Source organism: Zeus faber, assembly GCF_960531495.2.
Source record: "Zeus faber genome assembly, chromosome: 9".
In the NCBI taxonomy this organism is placed as follows: domain Eukaryota; kingdom Metazoa; phylum Chordata; class Actinopteri; order Zeiformes; family Zeidae; genus Zeus; species Zeus faber.
Window position 1 is genome coordinate 16006926 of NC_137197.1, and position 17931 is coordinate 16024856.

At 47.2% G+C, this 17931-nt stretch overlaps 1 protein-coding gene across 1 annotated transcript in view; it reads right to left on the reverse strand.

The window, feature by feature from the left end:
* Positions 1–2899: 2899 nt before the first annotated feature.
* Positions 2900–17931, reverse strand: part of arhgef12a (Rho guanine nucleotide exchange factor (GEF) 12a) — a 38861-nt gene continuing 23829 nt past the window's right edge. Inside the window, exons 13-40 of the mRNA XM_080006918.1 lie at positions 17664–17765; positions 17377–17487; positions 17168–17266; positions 16979–17021; positions 15789–15894; positions 15169–15306; positions 15038–15070; positions 14274–14388; positions 14068–14173; positions 13773–13976; positions 13505–13676; positions 12905–13056; positions 12647–12793; positions 12166–12251; positions 10895–11020; positions 9982–10096; positions 7973–8073; positions 7744–7821; positions 7542–7617; positions 7202–7369; positions 6803–6890; positions 6616–6693; positions 6413–6501; positions 5708–5938; positions 5337–5573; positions 4593–4822; positions 3390–3465; positions 2900–3281 (exon numbers count right to left, since the gene is read on the reverse strand). Coding sequence (XP_079863044.1) covers positions 3271–3281; positions 3390–3465; positions 4593–4822; positions 5337–5573; positions 5708–5938; positions 6413–6501; positions 6616–6693; positions 6803–6890; positions 7202–7369; positions 7542–7617; positions 7744–7821; positions 7973–8073; positions 9982–10096; positions 10895–11020; positions 12166–12251; positions 12647–12793; positions 12905–13056; positions 13505–13676; positions 13773–13976; positions 14068–14173; positions 14274–14388; positions 15038–15070; positions 15169–15306; positions 15789–15894; positions 16979–17021; positions 17168–17266; positions 17377–17487; positions 17664–17765 — 3318 coding nt within the window. The 3' untranslated portion in view covers positions 2900–3270. The remainder of the gene's footprint in view (positions 3282–3389; positions 3466–4592; positions 4823–5336; positions 5574–5707; positions 5939–6412; positions 6502–6615; positions 6694–6802; positions 6891–7201; positions 7370–7541; positions 7618–7743; positions 7822–7972; positions 8074–9981; positions 10097–10894; positions 11021–12165; positions 12252–12646; positions 12794–12904; positions 13057–13504; positions 13677–13772; positions 13977–14067; positions 14174–14273; positions 14389–15037; positions 15071–15168; positions 15307–15788; positions 15895–16978; positions 17022–17167; positions 17267–17376; positions 17488–17663; positions 17766–17931) is intronic.

Consider the following 17931-nt stretch of genomic DNA (forward strand, 5'->3'; position numbering starts at 1 on the left):
CGCTGACAGGCGCATGAGGGATGTGTAACAATCAATTAACGTTCTTCTGCCGACTCCCGCGCCCTCTCCACCCGTCGTCGTCGTCCTCCCCCCCCCCCCCTTTGTATTATCTTATCTTTTTTTACTCTTAATTGCCCTTCTTCTCCGCTCTTTCCCTCTGCCTTCCCGCCAGTCATGTCTTTCAACTTCCCGTGGCGGGGCTTTAAATAGCCCTCCTTTTAAGAATCTCTCTCCCTCTCCCCCTCTACCTCTCTCTCTCTCTCTCTCGCTACCTCTCCGGTTCCTCCGCTCTGGGCGCGGCGGGCTTTCAGCCGAAAGGAGGGGAGGGCCGGGCGGCGGGGGAAGGCGCCACTCATATTCCTCCCTCTTTCGATCCCGACACGCCGCGCGCGAATCGAAGCCGGCTACGAGACGGCGAAGGGAAGGGGGGGGGGATATAATAATAATAAAAAAATAAATAAAAAAAAGGGCGGAGATTGCTTCACCAATTACACGGGATCCGTTTGACATCTTGGGGAGGGGGGGGGGGGGGCTGTGTTTCCAAATATTCGCAGGGAAGAGTGCAAACAGGGCTGAGGCAATTCATGAGTTGACATTTTCCATAAAAGAAAATCAGTGTTTGGCTTCTAACAACCTTTGCTGGAAGGAAAAGCTGCTGTCATTGCGGGGCTGGGGCTGGGTCCCTGTGCGCTGCTGTTACACGTTGAAAGACTGCCACCTGCTGGCCACTGGCAAATCACCTGGTGCCTCAGAGCCCATAAGTTATTTATTAAAATAAGTTTTGTTTTTTTTAAAAGGATTATTATTATTTATTTATTTTTTTTTTATAGTGATATTGTTCTTGAATTTGCACTTCAAATCAAGGCGAATACTTAAAGTGGGGATTATGCAAAACGATTGGTGTTTCATTGATACCGCGCAGGAGAAAATGATGCGTCCAGTATCCCAACGGCGTGCAAATGGGTTTTTTTTGTTTGTTTTTTTTATGAACGACATCGCGCCGCGTTTCGTTTCCAACTCACCGCGCACAGATTTAAAAGAAACCGTGGTTGTTCCCGCCGCTTATTCACCGATGAGTCGGTCATCGGTAAAGCCGAGTGAAATCCGACACAGAAGTGGGCAGCTGTCGTCACATTACCGCGAAAGCTGGAATGAGAGACGGACATCCCTGAGAATACTTCTAAGGAATATTGCAATTCATAATTCGAAATGTTTTTCCTAAAAAAAAATATATATATATATTTCTTCACATCAAGTTCCGAAGAATGTTTAGAATTTTACCTTCATGGGACAGATCCATGACAGCAGACGTAAGGAGGATGGTTAGAAAGACGACGACGATTCAACTGAAATCGCCTGAAGAAACAAGTGAATCATAACAACAGGACAAAGCAAAAGTCGATCTAAAAACGGGAAAAAAACGCAAAACACCGTAGTCCAGCTCATTCTTGAAAGCTCATTAACCGCGATCCTGAACGGTAAGTCCTAACGGTGATTCTATTTTCAGCCGCATACGAGGAACTTATTTAACTTCACGGAGCAACCTCGGCGCGCGGGGCAACGCATCGGTAAGTACGGAGAAAAGCAACCGACGAGCGGGTTTCCTTTTTGAAACGTGGCATGGCACCATTTATTTATTAAAGTTATGCATAGCCTTCCAACTTGATCATTGTACAATATATGTTGAGCTTTGTAACATTATTAGAATATCAGGCAGTCAGCTTAGTGTCACCAGCAGGAGGAGGAGGAGGAGAAGCAATACTGTCTGGAGCCCAAATACGAGAAGAGCATCAGCGCTCCTGGTGAGTGAGAGAGAGAGAGAGAGAGAAAGAAAAAGAGAGAGAGAGAGAGAGAGAGAGAGAGAGAGAGAGAGAGAGAGAGAGAGAGAGAGAGAGAGAGAGAGAGAGAATCAGGCGGGAAACCCGTCGGATGTAAGGCAGGAAGGGGGAAAGACCGGCGGAGCGGAGGGGAAAAATAAGCACAAAGAAGTAAAAAAACAACAACAGCCGTGCATGGGCTAGAAAAGAAGAAGAAGAAGAAGAAGAAGAAGAAGAGGAGGAGGAGGAGGAGGAGGAGATGTCACGCAGACTGGCCGGGAGGAGCAGAGAGAGACAGTGAGAGAGAGAGAGAGAGAGAGAGAGAGAGAGAGAGAGAGAGAGAGAGAGAAAATAAATGCAGTAGGACCAGATCAGAGCCTTCGGACTCTTCATTCTAGTTTACACCAAACCTAGAATTTTAGGTGAAATTCTATCTTTTTTTTTTTTGAAATTTTATTTTTATTTTTATTTTATTTATTTTTTTTTAAATCGGGATTCTACGAGCGTAACACGTTAGAATCTATCCGTAACCTCATCCTCGTCCGGGTCTGAGTAATACTCAATACTGGGATACTAGCATGCACTCAACAAACAAAAAAAAAAATAATAATAAAGAAATAATATCACACAACCCTGTGTGATGGCAGCAGGATAAGCAGCCAAAAAGGTCTGAACACCATGGCCAAAAAAAAAAAAAAAAAAAAAAAAAAAAAAGCATGCAAGCATCGTGGAAGAAACACTTTTTTAAAAAAAATGATAAAGAAGGAAAATAAATACATCTTGGGATTAAAAAAAAAAATCTTAATACATTATCTTAAAATTTTTCCTTTTCTTGTTTTGTGTTTCATAATATATAGATATATATATATATATATAGATATATAGGTATATATATCTATATATATGTAGATATATCTATATATCTATATCTATATATCTATATATATATAGATATATATATATATACACCTATATATCTATAGATATATCTATATATCTATAGATATATCTATATATCTATAGATATATATATCTATAGATATATATATTGTAAACACACATTTGTACATTTTGGTATAAGTTCTCTTTATTGCAGGGAGGTCTGGGATTAGAGGGGAGTACTGAGGTGGGCGTTAGAATGGAAGAGGGTCAAAGTTTGGGGGCAATCCCACTTCCCTGATTGCCTTGTGCTGATGGAGGGGAGCGCACCACGCGCCCTGCCCCGCCCTCGGGGAAAAGACCGCCTCCGCTCGCGCTCAAGTCTCTTGTTTTCCGCGGCAAACGGCGGGCGGCGGCGGCGGCGGCGGAGTCGGAGGGAGGGGCTCAGCAGTTGAGAGGACAAGCTTATGGTGGGGGAGTCCGGAAAGTCCGAGATACAGGAAGTCGGAAATGACCGCAAAGTCGTTACTTCCTCTTTGGGACCGGCGCCGGGGGGGGGGGCTTGGAAGCTCCACTATCTCTTATCTGGGAAAAGATGAGACGGAGGATCCGGGATCAGAAGCTGCACAGACCTGCTCAGAAAGACGTTTGCTTCTACACTCATTTTCGCCGTATAGAGATGATGTCACCGACCTTTGTTTCCGTCCGTGTCCGGTGCCGACCTCTCTGACCTTTGGCGTATTAAATTATTATATTTGGCTTCAACCTCCTTGGAGAACAGAAAAGAAAACAACCAGTGAACCCTGAGATCAGGATGAGGATGAACAAACACTGCGTATCTGAGGGCGAGCGAGACGGACGTATAGAGCGACGCCCGGGTCGGGGCTCCACATGGAGGCTTGTCTGCTTGTCTGAGACCAGTGGATTTTTCCCCGGGCAAGTGGAAGAGAAATGTACTTTGCGATATCCCCCCCCCCCCCCCCCCCCCCACGATGTCTAAATAAAACAGACTCCGTACTTTCGATAAAGCCTTCACAGTTTTGTTTATTTCATAGAAGCGTTCGGCAAGGGGCAACGGAAAAGCCAATCAATTTGGGCAATCCAAAGCTGACCTTTCACCTGGTGTTTGTTTGGGACAATTTCATTCCACCAATAAAAGTGTTTTTCAAAGGCATCACGGCATACAACTTTCTTTATTAAAAAAAAAAACAAAGACTTAACAGAAATTGTGTTTTTTTTGTTTTTAAATTAGTTTATATATATATTGTGATTAATATCGTGAGTGAATGGTATGAAATATTTTATCATGATAAGGTTTTTGGCCATATCACCCAGCACTTACTCCCACTCAGTACTCGGTTATTTATAGCTGGGTTAAGTGTGTGAGAAGTGAGCTCTGAAGAACGACTGTATATCTCCACTCGAATACAATTCATAAATTCAATCATTTATATGTTGATACTGTTTGGACCTTTTCAACTGTTTGCTTGTCTGAATTCTGCAAACAAAACGAAAAAAATTAATAGTCATTTCATTTAGCCTGGACGTGTGAAAGGTCAATTTATTTGCGCCTCAAAAAATAAATGTGGAGCCCTGCAGGGTGTTTTCAGGTAGGAGTTAAGGTTTTAAATTTCACACTTTTAAAGACAAACTCTAACTAAACTTTTTGGGAGAAATTGCCTCTCTCTTATAACATTACAAATGTTGACTGACGCAGGAAAACTGGACCCACTTTGACCAAAATAAATAAAAATCAGACAAAATGTTCGCACTGAAATGGAGAGCTCCGAAAATCAAATTTACAGACTATTTTGTGACTTTTAAAGGCGGAATCTTTGCGAAACAGGATCGGAGGCATTTCGGCGGGCCGCAGACGCCCCGGAGACGGAAGCTCACCTTCAGGTAGCTGAGGTTGGCCTGCAGGTTGCGTAGATGCGAGAGCACCTGTCGGCTGAAGGACGAGAGGCTTCCGGCCTGAGACGTGGAGGAGAACCGCAGGTTGATGCCGGAGTCGGCGGCGCAGCCACGCGACGTGCTCAGCTGCTTCCCCGTGGTCGCCGCCATGATGTCGTCGTCCGTGCTGCTCTCCCCCTGGCCGCCGTAGCCCTCCAGGACCAGGTACCCTGCTGGGAGGACAGAGGGGAAAGTCACTTAAGGGTAAAATCTGATTCTTTAAAAGTGGTAAAAAAAAAAAAAAGATCCCATAATTGTTTTTTTATCCTTTATTAGTTTATCTTGAACTTATTCGAAACAACCATTCAATGTTTTTGCGTTATGCGTGTGCTCCTTTACGTCGCCGGCGGCAGGGGTCCGCCGCCTTCGCCGGCGAGGATGAGAAGCTCAAGCACGTGCAGCGAATTTGAGAAAGCAGCGTAGCCAGTCGCGGTCAGTACACCATCAATATACAAACACAAAAAAAATAAAGAACAGGTAAAAATTTCCCCCCCACCTCCAAGAAAGAAAAAACAACCCGTCGATCTGAATAAGGAACTTTCGAAAAAAATATATAATAATAATAAAAAATCCAACACAGACCATCATATGGATTCCCACTTCAACATGCTGCCAAACACATCACACATCACATCACAACGTCCCTGAAGGGCGTCGGCGTGACGCCAGGCCGCGGATCCCGCTCACCATAGTCCTCCGGGGAGTCGAAGAAACCCGTGTCCCCGGAGCCGAGGTCCTGGCCCGGGTCCTCGTTCTGAGCCCGCGTCCTCTCCGACCCGTTGTGGACCATGACCCGGGCGCGGCTGTCCACCGGCGTCCGCAGCGAGGTGGTCCTCAGGAGGCGGGCACCCGAGGACCGCTGGGCCCGTTCGCTGGCCTCCTGAGACATGAGCTGAGTGACCAGCACCTGCTTCAAGGCGGCCACTGGAGGGCGGGGGCGAGAGAAGCGCAAAGCGATACGGAAATTAAAAAAAAAAAAACAAACAAAAAAACACAGGCCGGACGAGATGGAACGGAAGCCCGTTGGGGGAGCGCTGCCGACGCGCGGGATCGCTTACGTGTCTTTAACGCCTCGTCCGCTTTGGAAGGGAAGAGGTTGAAGGAGTCGCCGTCGCCGCCGTCTTCCGCCGCCCGGTACGACAGCTCCGGGTCCACAAAACCTTCCTCCTCCTCCTCTTCCTCCTCCTCCTCCTCCTCCTCCCCCTCCTCCGCCTTCAAGCCTTCGAAGGGATTGCTGCCGGGCAGGGAGCTCTGCGTCGCATTTCGAGAAGTCGTGCCGCTCTCTTTATCTGAGGAGGCAGCGGGTGGTGTAAAGCAGGGGTTTACAAACTGGGTTCCACCTAGGAGCCTGCGAAGGCATCACAGGGGCATTGCAGAAAAAATTATTCTTGTTTACATTTTGTTTGTATACATCATTTCCCTCACAAAATATTCAAACTCACCCTCACAAATAAAAGAGAATTATATTTTTGTTGTAAGATTATAATTTTTTTTAAGACAGGTGTGGCTGAGTTTTGCACTTCAAGACGACAGTTTATGATGAAAAAAAAATTGGGGGGAGGGTCTAGTAACATTGGCTCATCCTCATGGCAACAACACTAGATTCAGCCTAGAGTTTCAAATTGACCTTTTCCTATGGAGGAGGAAAATGCAGAGGTGTTGACTAGAACCGTTATCAGGTATTGACTATAATAACCACCAACCAGGATATTATATTTGGGTTCAGCGCTCACTCACGCACACAAGCACAACGGCGGCTTTACCTGACTGCGTGCTTCCGGTGGACGTGCGATCCGGGTCTTTGCTCAGCCTGGAAACGCCCGCCGTCATCTCCACGCCGTCTCTCTCTCCGCTGTCGCCCAAACGCAAAAAAAAAACATAAATTCAGCTAAGTCACGGGGGCCCGGCCCCCTCCCCCCCCCTGACACAACCCCGACGTGTTCCGCGGAAGCGCTGAGCGACGTACTCTGTCTGAGGCAGCGGTATGACGCTGTGCGGTTTGACCTTCATGGCGTCGGCCCGCTGCGTGATGAGACGCTGCCACCTGGTGAACGGAGGTGTCAGAACCCGGTCATTAGGGCGGCTTAGCCACGGCCGCCGCCCGTCAGGCGCGTAAACAACAGGTTTGCGAGCGCTCGGGGATCGTTACTTACGTTCTCTGATCCGAGACCGTGGGCGCCATGAGCTCATAGATCTGGGGTCCGTTGTCTGACATGGAGAGCACGAAGAACGACTTGTGATCTGGCGGGAAGGGGGGGGAGAAGATGAATACGTTAGAACCGAGTCATGGATATTCTGCCCCAACACACGCAAAATACTTCCCATATCCTGTTATCATACATGTCTGTCTACGCTGATTTATCTGTGCCAAATTTAAAGCGGTAAGCAAAAAAATCCCATATTACACATTTATCCCATATTCATTACCCAGCACAACCCTCAATGTGTTTGCCTCATTCATGTGCTCCTCTCTATGCCGTTTCCATCGTTGGCGGCGGGGTCCGCCTTTCTTAACGGATTTCCACTTTAAACGCAGACCGGAAGCCACTGACCTGTGGCCACGGAGCGAACCAGCACCGTGCTGAGCTTGATGATGGGGCTGAAGATCTGCTTGGTGTCGGCGGTGCCCGTCAGGTTCTTGCTGTGGCACTTGAGGATCAGGCGCTCGTCCTGCTTCTGCAGCAGGACCAGGATGTCTTCCAGGAGGAGCGTGTACAACTCTGACGGGTGGGAAAGAGAAGAGAGAGAGAGAGAGAGAGAGAGAGAGAGAGAGAGAGAGAGAGAGAGAGAGCACGCCGCTCCGGTTTTAGGGAAAAAACCTAAGCCGTAGAACCGCCACACGCGGCGACCGACAGATGAACAAACACTTGTACGTGGGTTTAAATATGGTACCGATAGTTTTGTCCTTGTTGACTTTCCAGGACAGCGGCCCCTCGTGCACCATCGTTCTCTTGGTGAGGTCGAGGTTCTGGGAGGAGAAGACATGCCGCAGCGGTAAGTGATGCGGGGTTCCGACCCCCAACCTCGCACACACACTCAACGTTAGCATCGGCGCCGCGTCGGAGTCGGGCCGACGCCTCGGGGCGGCCCTTACCTTGAGCTCCAGGATCATGGGGTTGTCGGTCTGCTTCAGAGAGGAGAGGTCCAACCGTCGCTGGTAGTCCTCCAACCTCTGTGGGTAGAAGGAGGGGGTGTGGGGGGTGGTGTAAATGATGAGCGCGTTAAGAAGGGAGGCCGCAGCGCGGGGAGGGGGGGGATTTGGGGAGACGAAACGTGTACGAAATTGGTGGGGGGGGGGGGGTAAAGAAGAGGAGCTTCTCCACCTGCTTGTCCTCCGACTCCTTCACCGCCTGATTGACGTGGTTCAGGATCTTTCGGCAGCAGTCGCTGGCCTGCTTCACCTTGTCTTTCTCCGCCGCGTTGTCTGAAAGAGACAGCGTCAAACAACACATCAGAGCCTCCGTGGCGCCGCGGGAGGGGGGCTGTCCAGCAAATTGATATTTCCTTTCCTCCATTAACACGCTATCACTCTCAGAAATTATGATAAAGCGCAGCGGGCGTTATGATCTTTTAATAGCTAGTTATACTTTATCGTTAGTGCGTTCCCACTGTGTGACTCCGAACCCCGGCCAAGATAAAAAACGATGGACCAAATAATGGGCGAGACATTTCCCAAAATGTGCATTACTGCACCAGGACCATTAAAATGATAATCTCTTCATTTGTCTCTGTAATTCACTAACGTCTGGCATGCCGCCATATACCCTTTTCTAATAAGACTTAATTTGCTTCGCTTATTTCGTGCCCCCCCCCCCCCCTTCTTCATGAAGAGTTGGATCCCAACTGCCGACTGCAACATTTGGCATTTAGATTAGAGGAAGAGGACCGCCATTTGTCTTGTGTTTGTTTCCATGGTAATGCGCAAGGTAATAGATGATTCGCTGATTGTTTCTTATACGTTACATTGTTATCGCGGACGTCAATTCATCAACACGCACAAATTAACTATGCGACCCCGTGACGCAAAAGGGTATTCATAACCGCGATGAATTCAGGTACCAAAGTGGATTAGATGTTTTCTAAACTCATTCCCCGGCTAACGGACAACAGAGCCATCGGAGAACGGTCATTACACGGTTATCCTAGCAGGCAGCCCTGCTTTCTAAAAAAAATAAATAAAACAAAGTACTGCCAGTCCTCTGGCTGTCCTCTAAGTCCTCTGGTCACTGGGATCCAGCAGCAGAGGCCCAGTGGCGATGGGAAAGAAACGGCTATCAGTTACGCCGCTGCGAGCACATCACCGGCTGTGTGTGATGAGGCGGTCGGCGAGGAGCAGCACGCCAACACTACTCATGTCAACGCCGCCCAGGGGAGGCTCCGACTGAACAGGAGTGTGTAAAAGAGCCACGAGAGAACGAGGGCAAGTGGCCTTTGTAAATAAGAGGGACAGCATGTGACAGGCAGACCTAATGGGTTATAAAGTTGGTGTGTGTGTGTGTGTGTAGTATGGCAGGCCTTGCCGCGATGCAAAACCAGCCTGAATATGTATGTGTGCATCGGCCAAGTTGAACAGTTAGATTTGTAGCTCAACATCGGGAAATGTAATTTGCTTATTCGAAATGAAATGTAGTTCTCCCCTCTCATTTAGTTTAAAACGGTAATCTATAACATTATTTTGGCAATAAATTTCACATTTTGCTACACGTCGCTTCCATAGCTGGTGGGCGGGCCCGGCGACAATGCAAAGACTGGGCATGCGCAGGAGGTGGAAGGCAGCGGCGGTGACTTTGATAAAGCAGCGTCGCCGGTTGTGGTCAGTAAACTGTTGATGTGGATGAACGTTCACAAAAAAACAACGGAAGAAAAGTAACCACCGCCGGGAAAAGAAAAAAAAAAAAACTCCTTCGATCTGAAGATGGAACTTTCGGAAAAAAATTAAAATAATTTGTCGGTCTATCCAACACAGACCAATATGGATTTCCACTTTAACATGCAGCCAAACATCACTTTACAACATCCCTTAAACCACCTCACCCAAATCACCTCAAGCTACCAAGGGTTATTTATTTTTATATTGATCAATCGATCGATCGGAAGAAGGAAAGAAAACTTTGGAGAAAAGGCCGAAACCTTTCCGTTTAGAATGGAATTCTGGACTTCGTAATGTCATTCACCCAACACAGATGTTCTTATGGATTTCCACTTTAAGAAAAAAAGATGAAAAAAGAAAAACAAAAATAAATAAATAAATAAAAAAAAACAGAAGGCACCATCTCCCTCTGAGAGACAGCGACAGGTTATTTCCAGTGTGTTGGGGTCGGCCTGTAGTTACCTGTGTACTTGACAATGTTGTCTAGTAACAGGGGGTACTTGGTGAGCCGCTGCATCTCCACGGGGATGATGTCCTTCAACTGCAACCTGCGACAAAGTCTGTTGCTCTCCGCTTCCTGCAAATAAAGGTAAGATACAAGAAGCCGGGTCAGACTTTAATAGCAAAGATGCATCATTTCACTCTACTTAGTAGCGGCAACCAGACTCCCTGACATTTATCAAGGAAAGTGGCATTTTTTGTTTTCTGTTTGTTTTTGTTTTTTTAAATGGTAAACCCGGTATTTGGTGCAGATATAAGTGCTGTGCTTTTCTATCTAAGCCATCTAATCTCTTCTGATAAATTAATTATATGCATAACGTTTCATTGCATTTTTGATTAACTTATATCTGAGCCTTCAATTTAACTTTTTTTTTTAGGTGTTCCTTGAAATGAGATTAAAGGCCAACCATAAATCATGGAGCTGTACCATTAAGTACTAAATCTTAGTGTGAGTATGGCATCTCAAATAGCATCAAATAGCATTTTCAAGTAGGACAGCAGGAAACACTAATTAATAAGCAGAAAGAAACAAGCCTCTCCATGATTAGGCTGTTTCAACCATATCTCACATGATACATATTTTTTACGACGCAACTACTTCACTTCAGCATTCTCAATACTGTGAGTCCAGATACTAACTGAGATGGATGCGATCCCTTCATCACGGTACGGTACACAACACAACATTAGCAGTAGTGAGCACAGCCAACGGATATATATCTAATGTCATTCATTTCCTTAATCGACGGCCTTCAAACATCTCTCACGCGATTACAAATCCAACAAATCCATTATCACTAAAACCCCGTGAGAGCACGTCCACGCCCCCGTGAGCTCCCCCTCAGAGCGACCCCAAAGCCGGGTGAGTTTCTACCTGGATGAAGGAGATGAAGCGGGAATCCTTCTTCTGCTTGGTTTTGATGATCTCCAGGGCAAAAGGCTGGTTGCTGCAGAACGTCCCCACGGCCTGTTTGATCTTCTCTTCCTCGCCGCCGCCGAACTGGAATCAGCCGCGACGCGACACGACACGACAGGGCAGAGCAGGGCAGGGACACAGACAGTCGGCAAGTCAATCTGGGTCAGGGGTAGTTGCCATGGTAATTTACCACCGATTGGGCTACAATGAGCAGTAACTCACAGAAGGGGGCTGGGCTTATGTTTGAATGTAGACTAAACCAACGCGTCGATGTGGACTAAATAAGTAATACTAAAACTTTTTTTCACCGTGATAAAGTCGGGTGGAGCCAGGCCGTACAGGTCAGCGTACGACTGACTATGAAACAATTCGACTAGAAGACGTCATCAAATTTAAGGCCTCGTTTGAGTTGCAACTTAATGATTCAATGTTCCTACCTTGGTGCCACTGCTATAATCCGACATGAGGGTTTTAATCAACTTAATGCGACGCAACTTGTTAAATATGAGGAGGAGTTGTACCACATTTTAAATGCAACCGTGGAAACGTGGAATGCAATATGGGGACGTTGGCTTTTTCAATCGTGAGACCGCTTTTATGGTCTCTTCTTCCGGACGCTGAGAAATCATGGGTGGGGGTTTGCTTTTGAAGTCAGAAATGCTGAATGGATGTCAGGGCTGAACGCAGCCCGTGTTTAGAACGCCGGTGAGTGGAATGAAATGCACACTGCACGGTTCTGACGATTAAGCATTTTAGTCGCTGAAAACACGTCCTCGACTCGTCGAGCAACGTGGGTAAACGCCTCAAGAAAGCGTTCCTGGTAATTTAGGCGTGTTTTCTCCGCATAACAAAAAACCACCTCTTTCCACCGTAACAGTGGCATTTAAACACAGCACCTCATCCGCCTCTGAAAAATAAATTTAAAATGAACGAGTCGAGGAAAGCGATTGACCTTAAATGCCTTTTCCCGAATCTGAACCCAACTCCCAATTCTGTATCCATAAAACATGTGGATGTTTGAGAGGGAAAGGGGGAAAAGCAATCTCGCACCGACTGTTTTTCCTGGACAATGTAAAGCAATTTCAGGCAACAGTTCAATTTCTTTTGCGCGGAGTACGGTTTTCTCACGCCGCATCGCTCACCTTGAAATGTATTCAACAGAGGGAAGGGTTTCAAAGGGGGTCGGGGGGGAACGGGGGATACAATTTGAGGCCGAATATTATACTCACCCACGAGAGCAAGTCATCTCCTATCTGATCAATTACTGAAGACTCGTTCCTCTTCCGGACGGCTGCCATTTGCTCCAATACTGAAACTGAAATAAAAAAATAAAAAATAAATAAAGAGGCCGAAGAGCAGTGAGTTCACGCGGGTGCGCATCAGATAACAGGAAAACACCGACGCGGAACGGCCCAGGATAAGGGTAACTGGTACGGTGTGAAGGTTCTACTTCACTATCACACTTAATATGCTTCATTCTTTTGAGCGTTTACATCTACAGAGTGTGAATTATGTCAATAATGTTGATAGTTTCGCTGCACGCTGAGAAAAGAAAGCATATAATTGTGTATATTTGCACCACGCATCAGTAGGGACACACAGACAACAACGCCCGTGTCGGGTGCGGGGTCAGATGCTGTGCTCCGAGGCGCTCCATCAGATGCCAGCGTCATGTGACGTAGTTGAATTGACATTCACGTGACATCGTACCATGCAGCTGCAGAATCTCCTCCAGGTTCGTGAAGATGTTCTTGATGTCGGCGGGAGGCAGTATGGCCTCCTTGGAGAGCTTCTGGTAGAAGACGTGATCCAGGACCCTCAGCATCCGCACGTGGGCGCGCTCCGTGCAAAAGAGCTCTGAAAGGCAGCAGCGCGATAACACGGATGAGACCCGTTCCGAGGACGAGGACACGCTCCTCGGCAGGAAAGCAGGCTAAATGTCCTGCTAACCTCGGGCAATCAGCTTACCGTTGATGACCTCCTGCCTTTTAATCTCGTGAGGCCGGAGACCAGCGAGGACCTCCTTCCCCACCAGCTGCTGCCAGTTTAAGAGGTCAAGCTCCGAGTCTGTTCCCTGGTCGTCCTCGCTCTGAACATCTGCAGCGCCCAGCCCCTCCAGCCTAGGTGAAACAGTCCCAGTTTAGCATCTGCTTGAAGGGGAAACGCTTCGCGGCTTATTTGCTTGACTTTTTCCGCCTTGTTTGTAGAATGCAGTTAAAAGAATAAGTCACGGGGGTAGCATTTCAGTAACAATTACAATACTTGCCATCGCTGTCTATTTGCCGTAGACGGGTTTAGCAACCTAGCTTACTTTCTCCCCCGACGGACATTTTCCTGAGCTCAGTGGGGGTTGGGAGCAGCGGCAAAACACTACAAGGAAGCGCGGGGGGTTCCATGAGCACAGCCTTCAGCGTTTGGGGTTAAAAACGAAGTACTAAGATCGAGTGCGATATATACCGCTACATGCAGTAGATGAAGCTGATTTCTCTGTAAATAGGAATGGTAGCAGAGGAGTTCGCTGTTTTAATAAACTACATGGACTGAAAGTCAAAAGGTGGAGGTTTGTACCTTCTTAAGGCCTTTGGTGTTCCATCAAGGACTCTTTCACTCTCCCTGTCTTCCTCCTGCAGTTGGTCCAGTGCGTAGAGGTCAAAGTGCGAGGCGGGGTATGGCAGGCCGTCCAGGGGGTCTGGCTGTATTCCGTCACTCAGCCTGGAGGGGCCCGACATCGGAGTCCCACCTGAACAACGGGGTCAGACGTGAATAAGCGCCGTCAGGTTCGCCCAGGCACAACGGTATCAACCCCTGGCTTTTCCCTGCGGGCGGGGACGCTCACCGGCGTCCGCGTCTCTGCCGGCGTCGGGGCTGTAGGTGGCGGGGTTGGAGGGCGAGGCGGCCTGAGACGGGGAGTACGTGAGTTCCGAGCCCTCGCTGGACTGGCTGCCTCTCAGGCGGCCGGCCTCCGAGTGCTCGCTGACCCCCAGCGTGGGCTGAGACAGCTGCTTCTGGGGCCGGGGGCGCCCTTCCAGGGCCTTGCCTACTTTGATTGGAGACGGGCGTCAGAACCGCGGGGCCACGGATTGCGGCGAAAAAGCGGGTGTAGGTGAGGCAACCGGCTCCGGAGATCTTACCCGATGCTGCTTCGACGCGGCTGGGACGGCGCTGCGGTCCGAGGATGCTGGGGAACCTGGGCTTCTTCACCTTCTCCTCGCCGTCCTTTTCGGTCTTGATGCTTTTCTGCGGATTGTTGGAGCGGATGGGAGAGAGCGTGAGGCGGGAGACGCTGGGGGAAAAAAAACCCAAAGCGGAGGGAGATTTGGCGAGGGTGAAACGCTACCTTGATCTTGGGGAGGAAGTTGATTCGTACTCGTTTGGACTCCAGGTTGCGCGGCTCTTTGACCCTGACTCCAAGGTGCTTCATGTACGTCAGGATGACGTACTGCATTGTAGTGCTAAGATCAAAGATACGCACGGCATGTTGTCAAGTGTCCTTTCCGCGACGTAACCGACAAACAGAATGTCGTGAATTGAAAGGAAATGGAAAAAAAAAATAAAAAAGAAGCAAGTTTCTATAATGTAATTTGGACCATATGTCACACCATCCCTCCTCGTGCACTTACTGTACAGACCATATGGGACACGCTGCGGGCAAATGGCCTTTCAAATGAGGCTGCCTGGGTCAGTCGCTCTTTTGAATATATTTATAGACGTAGACATATTGCGGAAATATCATGTTTACTTAAGGAAAATCCATCTGTTGACTCGAGAGGCCTTCATTTGTGCAATCCCATCGGTATGGAATCTTGGGATGGCGTGCTGACGGATAACGAGAGATGAGCAAAGAGCACGACTCCAGTCTAACGTCGATACACTTCCCCAATAACCTTTATTGCGTCAACAGTTGACTTTGAACAGGAAAGCAAAGACGGCTCCTTGAATATATGAAAGGTGCAATGACACCGGGATTTAGTGAAAGTTAACGTTCCGGAACATTCTGCTCAGCGGACTAACACGGGGGGGGTGGGGGGGTGGCGGATGTTTGAGCTCCCGCCGCTCCCTTAAATCATCTCTTCCATAAATCTGCCGCGCTCGGCCACCTACCATTTCTCTTCCTCCGTGGTCTGCGTCGTCAACCTGCACACAGTGGGGGGGGGGGTCAAGTTAGTGGTTTGTCGACGGCACCGCGCTCGGTTTGTTCGAGGGCCGTGGTCGCAGGTGTGTGTGGCGCTCACAGGACGTCCTCGATCTTGGCGACGATGTTCTCGGCGTAGGAGCGCTCCCTCTCCAGGGCGACCCGGTCCCTGGCTCGCTCCTGGTACAATCGCGACAGCTCGGCTTCGGCCAGAGTGAGGCCCATGCTGCGCTTTTGCCTGCGTAGACCGACACACCAGGTCAAACGCTGTACGTCTCCCGACAACCATGATTGTTTGTGCAAAAGGGCCAATAAGGAAATGAATAAAGTAACTACATAATACTAAACTAAATAATAAGTAAATCAAATCGGATGAAAGCTACAACGTCAGCGGGACTGTTACCTACACCGACTACAGTCGTTAGGACAAAAAATACCAATAAAAGCATATAAATGACGACAATTATTTAACGATTTTTAAAACAGGCAGATTCAAATAAAAATATGTAGAGTCGGAATTTAACAGTCGTAAACACTGAAGCCTGAGATCTTCTGGAAGTTAGCTCCATCAATATTTAGCATCATCTCTACACTATAAGGATGAACCCAGGTCAGTCAAATTGCTCTTATACATTTAAAAGATTGAACCTACACACTTACAAAGTTGCTTAGATTGACCAGAAATACGGCGCTGTGCACATGAGAATCCAAAGAATTTACCGAAAATCCTCCAGATTTTTCTGGATGTCTGAGAGCAAGGAGTCCTGTAGTGTCTGAACATGCTGTCGGTTTATTTCCTCTGGTATCAGCTCTGTCCGCCGCCGGTCTGTGATTACACACACAGACACACACACACAGACACACACACACACGCCTCAGGCAAATATCAAAAGCATTGTTGCCTGTACACAGTGAATACATTGCATCAAAGCGAAGTTAAAAGAAATACTTTCAAAATCACAAGAGCACTTGATTTTTTGTAACACTTTCCAAAGGGAGAGTTCATGGTCACTAAACGATCAACAAACAGGGACTGTGACACAGAGATGCTACACGGTTGAAGACAGAGTAGAGCAGTTAACACTGAAAAAACAAATTGATAAACACACTAAATAGACAACAGTAAAAAGATAATAATATAAAAATACTAATAATAATAATAAATATAGCTGCAGGCAGCTAAAAACAGGTTCCAGCTTAGTCGTGTTAGATACAAATTTGTTTTCTGAGTTCCCGTAAAACACACCATCACTTCGTATCAACACCAATTACAAATCGTGCTCGCGCTCGTTATACATCAGCATTACTACTAAAACGAGTTGCAATTTTCCGAGTTTCCATTGAACGCAGCATTGGCTGACTTAATGACGCAAGTTTTTCGAGTCCTCGTGATACGCAGAACTACTTCTACAAGCCGATACACTTGTTGCGTGTCAACTTTTTTTTAACTTTTGGGACTTAAAACAGACCAGATTCTGACCCCTTGATCTGGAGCTGCAAGAAAGCTCCATGTGTGAGGACACAAACACGGAATATGTTTTGGACTGTTTTCGACTCCTAGAATTCGTGTTGACTTACATCTGGACCAATCAACATGCACTTACGTCACTGCATGTTGCTCTTCTGGCGTTCAGTTTAAATATCCCCAAAGAATATTGTTTTAAGTATTAAGATTCTTAAGAATTACAAACTAGAATGACATGTCGTCTGAAAAGTCCCGGTTCTATCGCGATCTCAACTATGTCTGTGTGTACTGCCGTTGTCATGTATCAGATACTTTTAGCGGGAAAAAACACAAGAATAAAAAAACAATAAAAAAAACACCTAGCAATAACAACAGGTACAACGACGACAACGACAACAACAACAACAATAATAATAAAGTGTCGGCAAATACAAAGTATACTCACCAAGATCAGCAGAGATAGAGTCTGGAACTGTAACTTTTAAATTCTGTGTGGGGGAAAAAAAATATGTCATTTTGAAAGTTACCAAACAAAACGAAATAAAACACAATTGAGTGAAGAACAACATTTCGGCTGAGCACAAATGCAAATAATATGGTGTTTAACGTTAAACGATATGAAATCTCGACTCACTGCTCCCCGGTCAATGAAAAAGGTGTGGAGGTCCATGAAGACCCGCCTGGTCTCTTTGGAGTTGGTCTGCTTGTACAGATCAGCGTAGAGGTAGCACAGCTGAGGAGCAATTCAGTCAAATTTACCCAACATACCAAGGTGGCTAAACTGAACAGAGGGAATCGGTCACAGGTTGTTCACACTGGAAGAAACGGAGGAAAACACCTCACCAGTGGCGCAGGGTCAAACTGAGAGATCACGTGGTGCAGGAAGGCTGCGAGATGGGCGGGGCGGGACTTGAGCTGCTCGATGCTTTGGAAGCTGTTGCACTGGCCGTTAGTCTGAAAGACGATCCAGTTTAGAAGATTTCATTTTGTTACGTCTTTGGCAAAGGGAAGGCTGGACACTGGAAATAGCAGCCTTTGTTCATTTGTTTTTTATGTCAAATTTGCATTGAGCGATCAAAGAAAAAGGAACCAAAAAAAAAAAAGGGAACTTTTTCCAACGGGAAAAGTACCTGCTCCTGGTCTGAGTCAAAGTAGTCGTCCTCGGCTCCGATGATCTGTGAAACGAGTCGAGAGGACGAGGGGCTGCTCACTGTGGTGGGGGACAGAGAGTCCTGGAGAAGGGGATAGATGTATTACTTTTAGATTTTGTCACGAAGAAACACTGTTTGGACAGCATTAGGCGGCATTGGGTAAAATAATGTTGCTAAGTACGCACTGTCGCAGCAAAACGGTGTCGGAGAATGACTCCATTTTTTATGTGGAAAAGTTGGATCAGAA